The sequence below is a fragment of the Cryptomeria japonica genome, chromosome 7 (genome assembly GCF_030272615.1).
Source record: "Cryptomeria japonica chromosome 7, Sugi_1.0, whole genome shotgun sequence".
NCBI lineage: Eukaryota > Viridiplantae > Streptophyta > Pinopsida > Cupressales > Cupressaceae > Cryptomeria > Cryptomeria japonica.
Genome location: NC_081411.1, coordinates 109013345 through 109030533, shown reverse-complemented (window position 1 = coordinate 109030533; position 17189 = coordinate 109013345). Strand labels below are relative to the sequence as shown.

The window sequence follows — 17189 nt, the reverse complement described above, 5'->3', positions numbered from 1 at the left end:
AATGTACAAGTATAAACTAGCAATGAATACAAATATAATGTAAAACAGAGCACGTATGAAATCTCTGCAATCTTTTCACAAATAACAATAAAAGATACGGTTCATTCTCACACAAAATATAATGGAGTAGCCTATCCAAATCAGTCACATCACCATACTTTTCTTTGCTTAACGAGCAAGACTATCCCCACAAAATTTCTCCAGGAAGATTGATGTTTTCTTTATAATCTGGCACCTTACAATTCTGATATAGACTAAAGTGGAGTGCCAAAATTGTATGAACTTGTATAATTTGGAAAACTAAATTTGCAGTGATAAGCATAGTGAGATTTGGAAAGAATCATGCACTCTAAGGGGGAGAGCGGTAGGAGTAAAGGATCGCAGAGCATCAAAGTGACAGCAATGTTCGAGGAATTGGTGCTCAAATGGACTTTGAAAGACGTCATGGATGAAAATCGCTTTGCTCAGAAGGTCAGATAAATATATACTTCTTCATGTTTTTATGTTTAAAAACTGTGTTATTCTTCTTGAAAATGAGTTGGCTGAAGACCAGAATTTATTGCCAGTAGTTAGGTTACATTTATGTAGAAAATCTTTTGACAATGGATGAATGCTTTCTTTCCGAATTGAATAATTGACTGAAACTTCTGAATTCCATATATTTTGGGGGAAGAAAGGTCTTCTTTTTAAATTTGAAGTTCAGAGTAAAGATGGAAAGTTAGCTTAGAGAAAAGGGATGTATCTGGTTGGGCTGATGGTAAATGAAGAGGTTATGGGTTCGAATTTTGTGAGGTAGAGTTGTCTGTAGTTGTAATGGAAACATGATGCTTGAATTTTAAAAAGATTTCTAAGTAGAAAATAAATTAATATTTTGTTTGAAAATAGATTTAATTATAGAGAATAGAATTGATAAGGCTGTTAAAAAGACTTTGAAATTGGATTTTTTTAATTTTATCCTCAAGTCCCTATTTTGGGAAGGTAAGTATGGGGTTTCAAATTGAAAGTTCTACCTAAACATAATTATATAATTTAAAAAGTTTTTTAAAAGAATTTTTTTATTTTATTTATTTAATAATATTTTATTTATTTAATATAATTTTGTGGTTTATGAGTTTATTTGTTCAAACTTAAATACATAATTTCTAATATAAATATATATGTTTTTTTTTTTTAATTGGTAATGGGCCAAAGCTGATAAGGTGTAGATACCCTACCCCTTATGGGATTTGAACTTGTGACCTCTCTTTCAAAGGTACAAGTTCTCCACCCCTAGGCCAACTCAGATTGTACATAAATACATATGTTTTTATTTAAATAGTATTTTTTTCTATATAAATATATATGTTTTTATTTACACGAACAAGAGAATTGTTTTCCAATCCTTCCTTCCACTTTCTTCTAAGGTCATGTTTGCATCCCAATCTTTTTTTTCCTCTTTCTATGATGGATTATTGACTGTAATTTGAAATGTTGATTGAAAAGCATACACAACAAATCTAGAAGCAATCTTAATTCAAAATGAAATGTGGAAAACTAATTCCAAAAATATTTTTCTATTTATTTTCTATTATTTTGAAGTATAAAATATATCCAATTAGATGGTAATACACATGCATAAAGAAACAAAATTATCTTAAATTGTTGATTTAAAATGTTTTTCGAGTTTGAGTTTGTTTTTTATTCATCCGTACAATGTGTGGGCACATACATGCTATCCAAAAATAAAACTAAATTCAAAATATTGAATAATATTATATGATAAACAAAACTACCATAAAAAAATACTAATTCAGATTTGTCAAATTCAAATGTCATGAGAGATATTCATTGCACAATATTAAAATAATAATATTAGTAATCACCATTAATATAAGAGAGATACTCATTGCACAATATTAAAATAATAATATTAGTAATCCCCATTAATATAAGACGATATAGGTGGATTGGAAGAACCACAAATATGTTGACTTTCTATTGGGAAGTGGAAGTATCCATGTTAATTACCTCGCGCTTTATATTGCCTAGCTTTGTTTCCCCAGCTTTGTATTTATTTTGTTCATGCGAAAGAGAACACAAGTTGGAAAACACACACACCAAGTTCTTTGCCTTTTTCCATGCAATTGATTGTACTCTACTAAATGGAAGGAAGATCAATTAAGTCAAGTGTAGACGAGCTAACAACCTATTGAAAATTTATAGTAAGGATGATGAATGAATGAGTAATAACACGACAAAACATTTTGAAGAGAACAATATAACGCTGCAAAACATTTTGAAGAGAACAAAATCTTTTCAACAATGTAAAATTAATAAAGATGATAAATGAATAATTAATAATTAATTCATGCATGCCATTAATAATATGATTGATAATCTTAATATAATAATAATAATGATAATTAACTTTTCCATCAATTAATTTTAATAATGATTCTTCTTTGAAAAACCTCAGAGAAAATAAAATAAAAAACAGCGTATCTTTGTCGTAATATTTTCCAGAAGAGGGAAAGGAGACTCAAATTGTACGAATAAAAGACCTCAGAAAATTAGATCCTACAATATATGAAACTCTCAAATTTGCGATCATCTATATTCTTCCTTTATCAGGCGACGCTAAAACATGGTCCCCAACCTATGCATTTAGTTCATTATGGTAGGAAAATCCCATGCCAATCCACTGATCGGGACAGCTTGGTAGAGAATTGAGCCAGGTTTCGATGATGTCTTAATCTTCATAGTACACCCCAAATATCTTGCACGATTAAAGCAATCCACTTCTGCTCGTCCCCATAAGAATGGCTTCTCAGCCCGATGACATTACATTTCTTGATTTTGTGATCCAGCTCTTACGTCAGTTGTGATCCAACTCTTACGTCATCGAGCTTCTGCGTATCTATGCATTAGATACATAGATTCATGGTCATATCAGTTGGATCTTCTAGGCATTTTTATGTACGTTAAGATGGCTAGTAGAAAGAGTAATTGCCTCATGTAGAGATCTATAAAATGCAAGCTGCAACGTTGCATATGCAAGTGCCTTTACAATTCCAACACTGGATCTTGAAGATCTTGTAAAGAGAGAAGAATCCTAAAGCTCACAAGATACAGAGTCTCAAGAGTACCAAGAGCACCGCAAATGAGGCACAAACCATAAATGTGGTGAAAGAAGAGTCACACTCCCCTGCAGGAGCTCAATGAAGCCATAGGCTATAAAAATACTCAACAATTCAGGCAATCTCTTTCTTAACTCCACTATTCTGCATTACAAAAATGATCCATTCAGTGCTTTCTAGAGTGAGATTACAGAAGGCCAAATAGCTCACTCCGATAGATCGTTTCTTTATCCATCCTTAGGAATGCTTTCAGCATAAGTCAATCCTCAAAATACAAGCTCATTACATATTATATTTGTGAAGGTGTCAAATTCAGATAAAAGATGGGCTAGTTTTATAGGAGTCAGTAGCTCAATTGATAGAGCACTCCAGCAATAAGTGGAAGGTTTTAGGTTTGAGTTCTAGTTAGTTCATGAAAAGCTCAATATAATATAAGAACCAGATCAAGCTAGGAAGCCTGAGCACCTAATGTCGCTTAAGGGAGGTGTTAATAATAAGGCAAACCTTGACCAAAAATGTGCTCGCCCTATGAAAGCTGGTAGGTCAATTGATAGAGCACTCTAGTAACAAATAAAAGATCCTCAATTCTTATAATTCTAATCCTAACTGATCCATGAAAAAATCAACAAAAAACTCATAAAAAACTCAACAAAATGTTCACCCTATAATAGTGGCCACTCTCCCCACCTATGTGAAAGCCGGAACGCCAATCCCAAAAAAATCACTTAAGAAACTTCACCCAAGGGGGCAGCTCATCATGTTCCAATCCTTTCAAATACTGCTGCAGATTTGTTGAACAATAGTCATACATCCGGCCAACGCAAAGTTGATCTCAATTTGGTAGTAAGCAACACGAATGCTGCCATTTTGGAATTGCGAAGGGGATTGAAGCTCAAGAAAATGCATAAAGATCATCAGCAGGCTGGATGTAGACATGATACCCAAAGGAGCAAAAAGAATACTCGATTGCCTCTGGTATCTCACCAATAATTATAGTCTTTAAGAATTTGCAGAGTAGAGGTGAAGCAATCGAGACCATCCTTACCTCAAAGAAGAAAAAATGCTAATTAGCTGAGGGCACCCAAAGTGTCAGTGATGTTCACTAAAGAAATCCAAGGAGATGGAGTAAATGGAGTTGGGTTGCTGCTTTGGAAGGGATATTATCTTGCTTGTGATCAGGAGGAGCAGGAATGGGAATGGGTTTCTAGAGAGACAGAAACTTCATTGGATGTCTCTTAATGTCTACAGACATACCCATGAGGACAAATATAATCACATTGCTACAAATTGCTTAATAGAAATGCGACCTGGCTATTAGCCAAAATCTACAATTAAACTAACTAATCCAATATTCTTAATATTTCTAAGAATCAGATATTCTATAGGCTATAGGAGAAGAGCACTGGTTATTGTTATAGCTAACTTAGTGTATCCTAAGCTTCTAAACAATACATCGGATTTTGATGACTTTTTTTGCTTGTTTTTGTATGCGACTTAATTGCTTATAGCTATTGTTCTGGCTTCTCAATAGTAAAAACAAATGCTGTAGGATCCATTATACTAGTGGTCATTTCAAAGTGCTGTCTGAAACATATTCTCTATTACCCCTCACCCATTCCCTATTGAGGCATTACATATTCACTTTGACAACCAAAAAGTTTGCACAATTGATCTAATACTTATACACAAATGTCCCAATAATCGTGCACTATTGATATCAATAGAACTATACAATTGATCTAATTATTTGAATATTTTGACTTGAACATACTGGACATGAAAATAGCCATTTCCCTTTCATCTTATTTTTTTTTTCCCTTCATTATGTACTGGTACTGTTGTTTAACCCAAAATTTATTATGTTTGATGATCACCGAATAGCTATGAAACTTGTGTACTGGTGTGATAAACAATGTTCCTAGCTGAGTTTGATCGAATAAATGTTTTATTTTTCTGAGATTTAGCAGTTACAGAGGAACTTGCCTTTACATATTAAGAGGCTTATAAATAGTTGTTGAGATCATTTCCTTCTTTTCAGGTGAAACAAATTCCGGAGAAATTTACGTCTGTAGTGGAATACCTTGGCTCATTTGTTTGGCCTCTGATAGAAGAAACACGAGCACAACTACAGCAGGGTCTGGAATCTATATCTGAAGAGCAGAGTAGAAGTATCACGTTTCATGAAAAGCGCCTATTAGAAGGTGAATTACGTAACTATAATATCCATTATACAGAAGGACAGAAGGACGAGAAAAGAAAATTGAAGTGGAAACCAAAGGACATACTTATATTATCGACAAAATTCTCTGAGAATCTAGAATACTTTCATGATGAGTATTTGTTAGCTATAGTCCAGGAACCTTGGCAGGAAACGGCTAAGGATGGGTTTAAGGTGAAGCTGTATATGCCGAATGGACATCCCTTTGCATCAGAAAAATACAGTAAAAAAAGTGAATTCTTCGCTTTTTATGTCGGTAGTATCATATCAAGTTTGAGAATCTGGAAAGCTTTACATGCCCACTTGCAAGATGAGGAAAAAAACTTGATCATGCTTCATAAAGCGATATGCTTCAATACGAAGGTATGTGCTTGAATTATTTTTAGCTTTATGCATTTGGTAATTATTTTGTTTGATCATGGTTTATGGAAATCAGAAGTGCATTGCGAGCAGAGAAGCTGGATAAGTTGTGCTAACCTGACTTCGATGGGATTTGTAGGATCATAAAAAGGACAATACAGAAGTGAAAGAAGATGGTTTAGATAAGTTCAGGAGCAAGCACTTCATGCCTCATGACTTAAATGATTCTCAAATATCTGCTGTAATTCAAGCAGTTAATGCAGTTGAATCTAAATATTCTTCTGATATAAAGCTGATCCAGGGCCCCCCGGGAACAGGAAAGACCTCAATGCTGATCTCGCTTCTTTCTATTTTAGGTCATAAGATGTTAAGAGTACTTGTGTGTGCACCCACTAATGCAGCGATATCAGAAGTTGCAATGAGGTTCGTCAGGATAGTTACAAGTCCATCTGGAAGTTGTCCTGATGAAGATAATTTTCCTTGTGTCATGAATTTGGGTGATCTCGTACTGGTAGGGAACGAGGAGAGATTTGATCGAGAAGGTATTTTGGGAAATATTTTCTTTAAAGATCGAATTGATCGTTTGTACAACTGTTTCCTGCCAATGACAGGATGGAGGTACAGTGTGACATCTCTTCTTGATTTTCTTGAATCAGCTGTTTCCCAGTATGAAGTTTCTCAAGAAACAGACAGCCTTGATTTTTCACAGTCTATTAGACAAAGACTGCAGACTTTAACCTCAAAATTTTGTGAGGCTGCAAACACATTATTAAATGATTTGCCAGGAGCCTTATCAGGAAAACAGGAACTGGAATGTTTGATCAACGCTGTTGAATCTTTTGTGAATTTTATTGAAAATCATAATGTCAAAGAAAGTGTCCTTATAGAATGTTGTTGCAGTAACAGCGAAGGTCTGGGAGAGGCAGAAGGGTCAACAAGTATAGTTAATAAGAACATGCGTAGTAATGAGAAAGATTTAAAGGTTTTTATTTGTTTGAAGAGGAGTGAGTGTATCCAATTGCTGAGAAAGCATTTGTCCAGTCAAACTGATATTGCCCATATGGCCCAAAAGGTCATCTCGCCTGATCATATAGAGAGTACTTGCTTGTCGCATGCTAAATTGGTATTTTCAACAGTATCGTCTTCTGCAAGAGGGTGCATGAATGAGACCGCACCGTTTGACTGCTTGATTATTGACGAGGCAGCCCAGCTCACAGAGGCTGAATCAACCATTGCATTGCAGACCCGTGGTGTGAGGCACGCAATCCTTATAGGAGATCCATATCAGCTGCCGGCAACAGTTATCAGCCTGGTTTGTTAATATTAGGTTACATTGTTGTCTGTTTATTTCAGTTTGTTATAAGTTCAATTAAAAAATTTAATTCTATTTCATGTTTGGTTTGTCAGCTATCCCAGAAAGCAGGATATGGTAGAAGTCTCTTTGAAAGATTACAATTACTTGGACATCCAGTCCATCTTCTAAATACACAGTATCGCATGCATCCATCTATCAGTCAATTCCCAAATATGGCGTTTTATGGAAATTGTATCATGAATGGTCCCAATGTTAACATGGAAGCATATGGCAATGCGTATATTACGTCTGAAATGTATGGAACATATGCTTTTGTTAATATAGCAGATGCAAGAGAAGCGGAAGATGGTTTTGGAAAGAGCAAGCAGAATGTTGTTGAGGCTGCTGTTGTCTTGCACATGATCGCTAAACTGTTTAAAGGTAATATTTGCTTTCTGCCTGAAACATAAATCTGCCGATATGACAACAGAATTATTATCACGTTCAAACAGTAGATGTTGGTCACTACTCATTTTCTTCATTTATAAATTTTTGTTGGTCGTTAATGTTTTTCTTCTCTTATTCAGAGCATAGAAGCGTTAATTGTTTGGGGAATTAATCGGCAAAACAAAAGTACAAATTTGTTTGAAAAAATCGAGGAAAAGTGGGAAGAAATCGGATTTACAAAAAGAGTAGAAAATTGCAGAAAAACAATTGAAAACTACATTTTTTAATATATTTAAGGGCATTTCCACATCATAGAGATATTGTAGGCGAGTGAAATAGACACTTCAACATATGAATTGTAGAAAATAGATTTTTCGTTGTTTATATTCATATCGCTGATTACATTGCACAAAACATATCACGACATAAATAATATATAGATGGTGGTAGATGTCAAAATGTCGATTACAATATAGTTTGACTTTATACAAAGTCAACCTGTAAACTAATGAAATATCCCCTATGGATGTTTGCTCCAATTTTTAACCAATGAACCACAAAATTTTTTACAAACAATTTGCATGCAACTGTTTTCAATTATATCTAACAAATTATACTGAAAATCATAAAATATCAGGCTGAAATAGAGATTCTGAAATTAAATATGAATATTGCTTTAAAATCTTCAGTAGAGTACAACATCAAAAAACCAATCATAGCCACAAAACTTACAGTCAGATTGGATAACCAGAAATATGAATTTGCAGCACAAAGTGAGACACCTAAGTGATATCCCCAACAGACAAATGGGTTTCCGTCCACTGCCTCCAAGCTCGACAATTTCCATCCTCAAACCTGCTGAAAGCCAAAGCTTCCCAAAATTCTCCAAGAGAAAACAATAACCAAGCATAACAAAATGAGCCTCTCCATGATCTTAAATAGCACATCTCTGTGACTCTTCGCATATCCTCTGCCTGTCTCTTGGAATTCTTTTCCTGTGTCTTATAATTAACCCCTTTAAAATGACTTTATTAACTCTCACTAAGCTCCATTAAAGTAATTTTATTACTTTATTAAATAATTAATTTAAGTCATCATTAAATATGACATAATTTGACAACTTAAATTTAAATTATTTAATAGACTTCTAATGTCCCAAAAAGGGGACATTACAACTAAATACAAAATTCGAAAAAATCAACTGTAGGCAATGACATGCTAGAGGGAAGGAGGCCCTGATGATGAAGCTCGTGGGTGAGAGCCTATCCTAGCTTGTTCAATCCATTTACGATCCAAGTTGGCTTCTATCATGAGATCAAAATCTGTAGGCTCAAGTGGAGTATCATCATCATCATCAGTAGTAGCAACAACAATCAACTCAGACTTTGGATCTATCTCATTGAGGTCAATTGACTTGTCTTCCTCAATAGTTCTTGATTTTGCCCATGTAGAAATTAGTCTTTGCCTTACAAGTGAGAAACACAATGAATAGTGAATACGATTTCAACAACTGCAATTATATATTAATATTCTTAACTTGAACTTTCTTTATATTCAAGCAGAGGTTGTGGTGAACAAATACTAAGTCATTCATATGTTCTTGTGTTCAGTTGTGTTTCTTGGAATGTATGTGTTCAAAAACACTCCAATTACGCTCACAAGTGGATGAGCTGCATGGTTGGCTCAAAATGCGCACACCATCCACATAAGATTTGACAATTCGTCTCCAAAATAAGCCCACCATTGAGCTAAAAAACACATTATATGGAGATGATATTGCAAGACTAAGAGTATCTTAAAATCTTAACAAACTTAATGACCATGTTGGCAAAATAAAGAGATTGTCAAAAGCTTATAGAGTCTACATGGTTGAAAGGTCTTTCTATCTTGCATAGCAACCCTAGAAGAGAGAAAACCCTTAGCCTGTTTGTACATTTTCATCTCTGACATAGCTGCATCAAATTTTTCAAGGTTTGGAAACATTTTGTCCATGCACTTGAAGAAGCCTTGTTTGATCTTAGCATCAATATCCATGAATGAAGTCTTGTAGAATAACGATGGCTTGAGAAAGTATCCCACATCATGGAGAGGAGTGTGCATCTAATTATCCCATCTCCTATCAATTATGCCCCACAACGACATATACCTCTCCTTGTTATTTCCCAGCTTAGTCCTTATCACCTCCTTGGCCCTATCCATGGCCTCATACATATATCCCATGGAGGGTTTTCCCTCATCCACTAGTCTCAAGACTTTTACTAGAGGCTCTGAAAATTCTACAATTTGTTCAATCGATTCCCAAAATGTAATGTCCCCTCTTTCCTTGTTGGTCACTCAAATACAGAGATTCGCCTTTTACCCATCTCCACAAGCGAATTCAGTGAATAGGAGATGTTAGTGTTGGCATGTGGGGTCTTATACTTGGCATTTGGGTGTTAGGAATTGCTATTATTTGAGAATATAATGTTATTTTAATATGAAGTCACTTTTTCTAAAAATAAAAAAAGATTAATTAAAGTGACTTTATAAAGTAAAGTGTAAAGTTAAATTAAATATTTAAAAAGGAACCCCACTTTTTCTAAAAATAAAAAAAAATTTAATTTAAGTGACTTTATAAAGTAAAGTGTAAAGTTAAATTAAATATTTAAAAAGGAACCCCATGGCACGCACCCTCGAACTGTGAGTCGGAGGATGCCAGTTCTTCACTCACCCCTTGGTTCCTCAAATCGATGATGTGCTTCCTCCCATCACTCTCAATCGAGAGTGTGTTCCGCTTCCAATTATGATTTGCCTTGGGAGTAATCAACCATCCCCTTCTGAGGGGTGCATCGTACGCCTTCTTCTGCAATGGGATGACTATGAAGTCTAGGAAAAATTGTTGTGTCCCAATCATTACTTTTTGTGCCATCAATGTTCTTGATGCCATGTTGATTGGCACCTACTAAGTGGAAGGTTGGTGGCCACAGTGTCGGCTTCCCCAGAGATTTCCAAGTGTCCTTCGGCAACACATTAACTCTCGATCCCCCGTCGACGATGGTGTTTGTCAACTTTTGGCCCATTATTTCCATCTCGATGGCAGCCAACTTCCTCCCGATGCTCACCGTCAATAACATTGGATCACTAGCCTCATTCCCTTCGCGTGGTGGTTTCCCTGTCAATTCCTTCATTTGTGGCTTACATTGTTGCTAGATGATTGTGTCCTCACTGACTGTGTTGGTAATTGCCATTCTCAATTGCAACATAGTTTGAAGAAGGTCTGCCACCTTGATGGGTATGGTTGTTTGCAGCACCTGCCGAACTATGTTCTTCTCTGACTCCTGCAATGACGTACTTGCAATTCCATTGGATGTTACTCGTTCCTTCGTCAGCACTTGTTCTACTTCGGCTATGCCTTCTCGAAATCGTTCCTTCTCTGTACAAGAGTCCGAATACATCACCTTCTTTGTTTGTGCTCTCGTGGTTGCAAAAACTGCGTCCTCTTGTTCCTCCACATCTAGCATATTAATACCCTTTTGCTTTTGGCAGTTGGCGTCTTCATGGTCACTTGGTCCACACAATTTGCACAATAATTGTACGTTGTTTTTTGTAATATCCCTTGGCTAATCTGACCCTGTTTTGCTTATATGAACACCAAGGAATATTGTCAAACATTTGGCATACAATGTTTGAAGCCGCTGTAGTGAATTCTTTCTTTGTCTTCTTTGGGTTTGTAGGCTGCAAATGAAGTTATGGAAAGCTTCTAACAATGCAAAGTTGTTATAGAAATGATATACTAGCTGTTTTAGACCTTTCCACACATATGTAATGACTGAAATTAACTAGTACAGCTAGTGGACATTAAGACAAACACTTGTCATGCATCCCAAAGTACACCTACAGCCATTAGGCATTTAAGCAAACAATTGGCATGAAAGTTAAATGGCTGATCAATGTTGAATGTGGAATATGCAAATTATATCTCCATTAAACATATGCAACCTCCAAATATTTCATGATATAATCATAATAGAAAATGATGCAATGAAGTAATGATTTTCTAATACAATGACCATAGATAGAAAACCTGGTATTTCAATGGCTGCCTTGATATATTGGTTTGATTCTCCTCATATGCAAATCCCTTGTCACATATATATAGCTGTTCAACCTCTCTAAATCCCCTTCTATAGAACTCCAACTACTGTAGTGCACTGTTCATGCGCACTGTTCACGGCACTGTAGCGCACTATTCACGGCACTATTCATGTGCACTGTTCATGGCACTGTAGCGCACTGTTCACGGCACTGTTCATGCGCACTGTTCACGTGCACTGTTCATGCGCACTGTAGCAGCAAGAACAAACTTGCAGTCTGCTCTTAAAACCTTGAATAATTTGTTGATAATCTCTCCCAACAAGAATGATATAACTCCATGTGCCAAAGAAGGATGATTCACAACCAATTATAAATGTTCGCCAACAATAAACTTCAAACCCTTGTAGAAAACTTAACCAATTTGCACAAATGAAAGAACTGAAGTATTCTTTCCCACAACTGCAATAATTCAGGTGTTATTTCACACCTTCAAAATTGCTATCAATAGGAAGTTTTCGTTTCCTATGATCAAAGAAGAAAATTGCGAAAGCCCTAGGCTCCACAATAAAAATCAATCAAAATACTATTCATCAACTGGATGCCGAGAATGAACTCTTGCCTTTCCTTTTATTCTTTCCTTAAGAGAGCTCAAACACCTTCCTGGCCAATGTGGGATAAAAGATTTATTCCCACATTAAATTATTCACTTAACGCACTTTATTATATTAAAGTGACTTTATTATTATAAAGTTACTTTAGAACTTTATAATAATATTAAAATATTAAATAAATCACTTAAGTCACTTAAACTTTAATATCTCTTGATGTACTTGTCTGATTGCTAAACCGTCTGAGCCAAGAGTCGACTCTCCCTGTTCTCCATGTGATTGGATGCCTGTCTAAAAATAGAAACCCTGAATAGTGACTTACTATAAATAGTAAGTATGTGGAACTGAGTCTAGAAATAGCTGCAAAGGCCCAATCAAGGTTGACATTGCCAATAAGCTTTGCTCAGGTGTCTTTCTATTAATAGGAACCTTGACTCTCCCAAAATAGTAACTTACTATAAATAGTAAGTGTGCCAATCTGAGTCAAAAAACCTGTGCAAAGGCCAAAACCTGAATCCAGCTGAAGAGTAATGTCTCTAATCACCAAGTAACTGCCACACGAGGCCCTCTATCAATAATTATTAGCCTACGAGGGTCAAATGATAGGCTAATTCTTACAAACTCTGATGCTCGCAAAATGGGGACATTACATTTTTGTTGTTTTGATAGTCTCTCCCAAAGTGTCTCCATTTGCTACATTGTTGGCACTATATGATAGGACGTCCTCTAGAGTCATACTGTATTTGATTTCGCCCTCGTTGATTTCCATAATCGCCTAGCAATAAATTCTATGGTTTCAATGGGCTAGACTCCCCCTGTGTGAAGGGTACTTGCGTACTTCTAGTCTTCAAATTATATGGACACTCCTTTATTGAATGACCCATCACCTGACAAATCTCACAAAACATCTTTTTAGGACAATTACCTTTCGCGTGCCCCTCAATTCTCCATTCAGTACACCATGGTTCATTACTTTCTTTATTGGTTCCTTTCTCGGCCTTCGATTCTTTCATCATTCTCAACATATCCTATTGAAGGGCTTGCACGGTTTTGGATGCTTCATCACTACTACAATTGGTGCTCTCATCATCGGTCATCCTCTTCCCTTGGGAGGATGTTTTGTTTTCACTCTTGATGTCCATCGCCCAGTTGTAAACATTGGCGTACGAGGATGGAGGTACTACTTTCATCTTCTTGTGTAGCGAAGGGATCAATCCCTTAGTGAACCACCTCTTCTTCAACCCATCGGCTGATTGGTTCTCCATCTTGTTTAGTAGTTCTTTGAGCCTACGATTGTAAGCGCGTACACTCTCATTTTTACCCTGCTTGGTATTATAGATTTCTGCTACGATCTCGTTGTCATCCCTCAAGAGTTTGAACTCCTCAAACGTCTTCTTTAGATCATTCCATCCTGCCTTGTGCTTAGCATCGGGGTCTGTGTACCAATCAATGGCAATCCCTCGAAGGGTGGCAAGAAATTCCTTCAGCCAGTAGTCCTTGTCATCTTGGCCATTCGCCTCCCATATTGTTATACATGTCTTGCAATGGCATACGAGGTCCTCTGATCCATCCCCTATGAACTTCAAGAGTTTCTGCTACTACTGGGTGTTCATCATTGTTTTCACTTGGAAGGTATCGTGTGTATTTGACCAAATTGGACATCTCGCTCTCGCCCACATTCTTGTGCCTCTCTTGCACTCTCAGCCACACATGAGCTCTCTATGTGTCCACCTTCTACGTCTTCTACCCCTTGGTCACCTTTAGTGAGGGGCAAATTCTTGATACAGTGCAAATTGGTTTCTCGCCTATTTACTCCCTTGTGTGCCGGACTTGGGTGGAATGCCTCAACTGCCACATTCCTGTGCTTTCCCTACACTCTTAGCCACATAGGGGTCCTCTACATATCCACCTTCAGGGTCCCCAACACTCAGAGTACTTCCAGGTGTGTCGGACCTGGATGGATTGGTCCGATTGCTACATTCTAGTGCTTTCCTTGCACTCTCGGCCACGTGTGTGTCCTCTACACGTCCACCTCCAACATCCCAACACTCTAAGTACTTTCAGGCTTTGACTCATCCCTGCACTGCCTTCGCCCGAGGGTCAGCAGATCACCTAATCGCTTGGTCTTGACCACCTTGTGGCCACTTCTCACCTTTAATGGGGTCTATGGGCATGAATCACTTAAGGCTGACCTGATTTCTTTTAAGGCAATGACACCAAAATGTTTACTCCCTATGGGGTATGTTCTTTAATTACCAGAAGTAAACAAGAAAGGTACAGCACATGAACAACACAACACATAGAACCTACAACAACATATGGAAAAAATGATACATCTTTATTTGCACATGCAATTATTATAGAGAAGAAGACCAGAGATGGTCGACCAAGGATTACAATTTATTCGACTATACCATACTCCCTTCCTTGGTGGTACACAACATATTTAAGGTACCCAACAGTTGCCGAGAGGAACACAACCATCATCCAACCGACACATTAACTACCCATCGTAATACAATTAATTAATGCATTGTTGGATAACCAAAATTATCAAACATAACAATGGGCATTTTATGCTGACTACAATAGCTATAGCTCTCACATTGCTACAAACATACCACATGAAATTTTTGAGTATTCACAAGCTATTTCTCTTCTTAACAAAAATGTCACCTTCAATAGTTCACTGCTTCCTTTAAGACCACTGCTCATGATACATTCATACCTTATATTCTTGACTGCCACTAATGAAAAATTGCCTTTGTTAGGACTGAAATATTGTCATTCATTCTTCATGGCTCTCATGACTTTCAATACAGTCAAACACATCTTACAGCATGCTTATTTCATAAGGGTTGTTTTCGTACCATGGTATCTTATTGATTCCTTGACAATCATACTTACTATCAGATGACATGATCACTTGCATCTATGACTGAAATTTTTACTTTTGTAATAGTAGCAGTCTTCTTTCTTCCTACTAGGTATCTTGTTCCATGGATTGTTCCTGAATGTTCCTGGACCTTTTGAAACTTGTAATCTTACATATGCCCCTCTGTCACTGTCAAATGTCAAACTCTGCCTTTTTGAAGTATGAGATGCACATTATGGATTATCTTCTTTTCAAGGTCTGCAACGTCCCCTTTTGTTCTATTTTATCTTGCATTTTATTGTCACCCTTGACTAAGACCTTGTCTACTGTGTTGTCTATGACGAATGAAACCTCACATGGTAAATGTTTGAATAATGTATTGTTTCTTTAATGGTCATCTAGTTGTCTAGTTTGCTTAGGTAGTTTCTATTTCTGGTTTTAGCTCACAATTGTTTCTTTTAGAAACATCGTTTGTGTAAATCTATTTAAGGAGACTTCGTTTCCATTGTTTGATACAGCATCAAATATTTTAATAATAGTAAATGTATTTGTGTTCTTGAGCTATGTCCACTATTCATACTTGCTGCTCTCAGCATACTATCACCTCATCTTCTTATTTATGATGGTTATTTATGACTGCAATTTACCTCTGATTTTTTCCTAAGTCAGATATCTTTGTCTTTATGTCCATGTCAACTGTTCTATCCATTGCTTTTGATACTTTTTTTGCCATCACTTCAAGCTGGTTGTCTTCTCTTGAAACTGCCTATGTAGACTGTTCATTGTATGTCATTGTTTGTTTTGTATGACACTACCCTTGCAAAATGTGAAGGTAATTCCTTTTGAATAGGAGCTCTTGCTTCCACTCCTTACCTTAGCATTGGCATTGTTAAACACTTTACTGTCACTTACACATGGCTGTCACACTATTCATTTCTGTGCATACATGAGACAGTCATAAGGTCTGTGATATCTCTTTTCATTGTACATTGTCTTCCATTACCTCCAAATGCCTCTTTAGTCCCCCTTAATCTTCCTATACAAATGACAATAGAAGGAAAAATGCCAAGCTGCCAAACAATAACACTAAAAACCATCAGTCTGGAACATCCTTGTAATGCTTTATCAAATGCCCATGCCAATCCAATCTTTCAGTATTCGTGGCAGAAGTGCTCCTCTTGAGAATGTCATGTCCATTGCTTAGGATCGCATGTATAGTTGTTGCTGCAATCTTTGCAAACTGTGATCCAATGGAGAAGGCACAAAAAGGACTGAGATCTATCTTTCCATACTCATGGCAGGCTGTGACATTGTTAATCTTAGTGTTGTCATTCTTTTCATTGAGATAGACCTTACATTTCCCATCACTAACAATCTCCTTCTTTACTATTCCCTATGCATAGAAACTTGTTTGAAGGAGCCTCTGTTATTGAACATCGCATATTCGAAACTTTACAAAAATAACAATTATTTTATCACACTCAAATCCTTAGCTGGACTCTTGCATATTTCAAGGCATACCTGGTAAAGCATGGAGGGAATGGTACATATACTACCATGTGGAATAGATTTGAAGCAACCAAATGTTGTTTTTTGCCATACTTTCATCTTCAAACCTGCAATGTGCCCTAGTCTTCAACCATTTATTCTATCCTTCAACATGGAGTTCGTGCTATCACGTCCCCTTCAATGTGCCTGGTCTTTAGCCTTGTGTTTGCAATTGTGGATATCACTAGAGCAAGAAAATATTCACGCCAAGATGAGGGAAGACCTCCAATAATGAAAATAATTAACCCTAACTCGGTCATGCTGCGTGGGAAGGGAATTCAAAAAGAAAACATCACAAGAATTTTTTTTATTTTCCTTTCTTTGGCACCTAAGCTTCCTAAAGTTTTTTGACTTACAATTTAATCATATTAGACTACCCAAGGCTTATACTTAATAAAATGCTTACTGCAAAAAGGGTGACTTTATGAAACTTTTTAAAAGAATTTGATGATAGTTTATGTCAAAATAATCGCCAAAAAATGTTAACAATAAGTGAAGAGGTTATCCTTCCTAAGAAAACTCCTCATGGTGGGCATTAACATTTAATAAGATGGCAAATATTATTATTAAAAGCCTAAGTTGGATTTCATGAAGAGGTCGATAGCATTTTTGGAAGCTATATATGGAGTTCGATGGCAATCTTTCTCAT

General features: G+C 36.4%; 1 protein-coding gene across 1 annotated transcript in view; it reads left to right on the top strand.

The window, feature by feature from the left end:
• Positions 1-273: 273 nt before the first annotated feature.
• LOC131045892 (uncharacterized) overlaps positions 274-17189 on the top strand; it is a 152599-nt gene continuing 135683 nt past the window's right edge. The window contains exons 1-4 of the mRNA XM_057979557.2: positions 274-471; positions 5155-5697; positions 5834-7006; positions 7102-7429. Of these exons, the coding sequence (XP_057835540.2) occupies positions 343-471; positions 5155-5697; positions 5834-7006; positions 7102-7429 (2173 nt within the window). The 5' untranslated portion in view covers positions 274-342. The remainder of the gene's footprint in view (positions 472-5154; positions 5698-5833; positions 7007-7101; positions 7430-17189) is intronic.